The sequence below is a fragment of the Elephas maximus genome, chromosome 7 (assembly GCF_024166365.1).
Source record: "Elephas maximus indicus isolate mEleMax1 chromosome 7, mEleMax1 primary haplotype, whole genome shotgun sequence".
NCBI lineage: Eukaryota > Metazoa > Chordata > Mammalia > Proboscidea > Elephantidae > Elephas > Elephas maximus.
The window spans coordinates 110,008,726-110,011,203 of record NC_064825.1 but is presented as its reverse complement, the minus strand read 5'-3'; the positions used below and the strand labels follow the sequence as shown (position 1 = coordinate 110,011,203).

The following is a 2,478-nucleotide window of genomic DNA, read 5'->3' as shown; positions in this document are numbered from 1 at the left end:
CTTTTTTATCACTTGAAAAACCGTACTAAAGAAAATATATACATCTCATCAAACATCACCGGAAAAATATTCATGCATATGTATATTATGATACATATATATGATATATATATATGTATATATATTATATATATAATTATATTCTGTTGTTGTTAGGTGCCATTGATTTGGTTTGGAATCATAGCGACCCTATGTACAACATATATGTGTGCGTATATACGTATATATATATATATATATATATAAAATTCAGTATATATACTGCTATGTACAATATAGAAAACCCTGGTGGTTTAGTGTTGAAGAGTTATGGCTGCTAACCAAAGGTTTGGCAGTTCAAATTCACCAGGTGCTCCTTGGAAACCTTATGGGTCAGTTCTGCTCTATCCTTTAGAATCCTATGAGTCGGAAGCAACTAGATGGCAACTGGCTTGTATTTTTGGTTGTTTGTTTGTTGCATTTTATGTACAATATATATGTATAATTAAATATTTAAATTACATCAAACAGTGAATACATAAATTGTTTACAGAAACAATCTCGAGAACCAACCTCAGATGTTTTCTGATGATTTTATATTTGGGAAATTTCTAAAAATATGGGAGAGAAACAATTAAGATCTGAAACTCCTAAGTGTGAAAGAAAATAAACAGATTTTAAATGAAACTGTAACAAGGAATAATCCTTTAATGGTAAAATTAATTTTACCTTTTATTAATCTCTTTCCAGTTTCCCTATTTAAAGACAAAACAACACAACAAATGGCTCCAGGGAATCTCACACGGGTGACCGAGTTCATTCTCATGGGAATCACAGACCTTCCTGAGCTCCAGGTCCCCCTTTTCTTTGTCTTCCTGGTGATCTATGGGCTGACTGTGGTAGGGAACCTGGGCACCATCACCCTTACCATTGTTGACTCTAGACTTCAAACCCCCATGTACTTATTCCTTCGACACTTGGCTATCACTAATCTTGGCAATTCTACCACCATTGCCCCTAAAATGTTGCTCAACTTCTTGGTTAAGAAGAAAACCATCTCATACTACTGTTGTGCAGCTCAACTAGGTGGATTCTTAGTTTTCATGGTGGCTGAAGTTTTCATACTGGCGGCAATGGCCTATGACCGCTATGTGGCCATTTGCAACCCCCTGCTCTACATGGTGGTGGTATCTCGGCAGATCTGCCTTCTGCTAGTATCCCTCATATACCTCTACAGTCTGAGCGTAGCACTGACTGTCTCTTCCGGTGTGTTCTCTATGTTATACTGTTCTTCCAATGTAATCAACCATTTTTACTGTGATAACGTCCCTTTGCTAGCATTGTCCTGTTCTGATACTTACATGCCAGAAACAACGGTGTTTACATTTTCGGGTATCGATCTGCTTTTCTCCGTGATCATTGTCCTAGTATCCTACTTCAACATTGCCCTTGCCATTTTGAGGATACAGTCCTCAGAAGGGAGACAAAAAGCTTTTTCCACCTGTGCTTCTCACTTGATGGCAGTCGCTGTGTTCTATGGGACCCTCCTTTTCATGTATTTGCAACCAAGGACCAACCACTCATTAGATACTGATAAAATGGCCTCAGTCTTTTACACCCTAGTGATACCAATGCTGAATCCACTCATTTACAGCCTAAGGAACAAGGATGTGAAGGACGCACTGAAGAGATTCCTTAATAACCAATGCAAATCGCTCAAACTTATGTAAATATATAACTACAACTGTCTTCTTCTAAGAGTCTTAATTTTCTCCTGACAATGCTGCTGTTAAGTGAAGAGACATTTTAAAAGGTTAAAAAAAAAAAAAAAAAACTATTCATTTCAATGTGAAAAATACTAACGCATTTTTCCCCAATTCAAAATACCAATCTTCCTAGATAGTAAAAAAAAAAAAAAAAAAAAAGATAGTAAGGGTTCCAATTATACAATGAAAACGAACTTCGAACAATTTGAAAATAAACAAATACACGATATAAATAAATTTCAACTTGTTAAAAGGTTTGTGTTTTATACCCTGTACATGTGGTGTCTGTTGTTGTTGTTAGGTGTCATCAAGTCCATTTCTACTCATAGGGACAGAAGGAACCACTGCCTGGCCCTGAGCCATCCTCCTGATCATTGTTATGCTTGAGCCCATTGTTGCAGCCACTGTGTCAATCCATCTCCTTGAGGGTCTTCAACCTAGGTAATGTATTTGTTTGCAAATGAGAAGAAACAGCTGCAAACAAAAGGTATCTAGGTGGTGCAAATTGTTCTTGCTAGCCTAAAGACTGGAGAATCAGACTCACTCAGCAGTGCCTGGAAAGAAAAGGCCTTGTGATTCTCTTCCTTTAAGATTACAGCCAAGAAAACCCTGGAAAAATTTCTACTCTGTGACACATGGTTTGGTCGTGAATTGAAATTGACTTGCTGACAATTAACAACAACAAAATAGTCCCTAAACAAGGCAGAGAAAGCCTGATAATGGGTGGTGGAGC

At 37.2% G+C, this 2,478-nt stretch overlaps 1 protein-coding gene across 1 annotated transcript; it reads left to right on the top strand.

Annotated features, from left to right (window-relative positions):
- Positions 1-761: 761 nt before the first annotated feature.
- On the top strand, positions 762-1,709 carry LOC126079886 (olfactory receptor 8J2-like). Its single transcript, XM_049891244.1, has one exon. The coding sequence runs from the start codon at positions 762-764 to the stop codon at positions 1,707-1,709; it is 948 nt and encodes a 315-aa protein (XP_049747201.1).
- The last annotated feature ends 769 nt before the right edge of the window (positions 1,710-2,478 follow it).

What these genes read in the sequence shown, in the direction of transcription:
- LOC126079886 (XM_049891244.1), top strand. Translation starts at nt 762, where the DNA reads ATGGCTCCAGGGAATCTCACACGGGTGACCGAGTTCATTCTCATGGGA.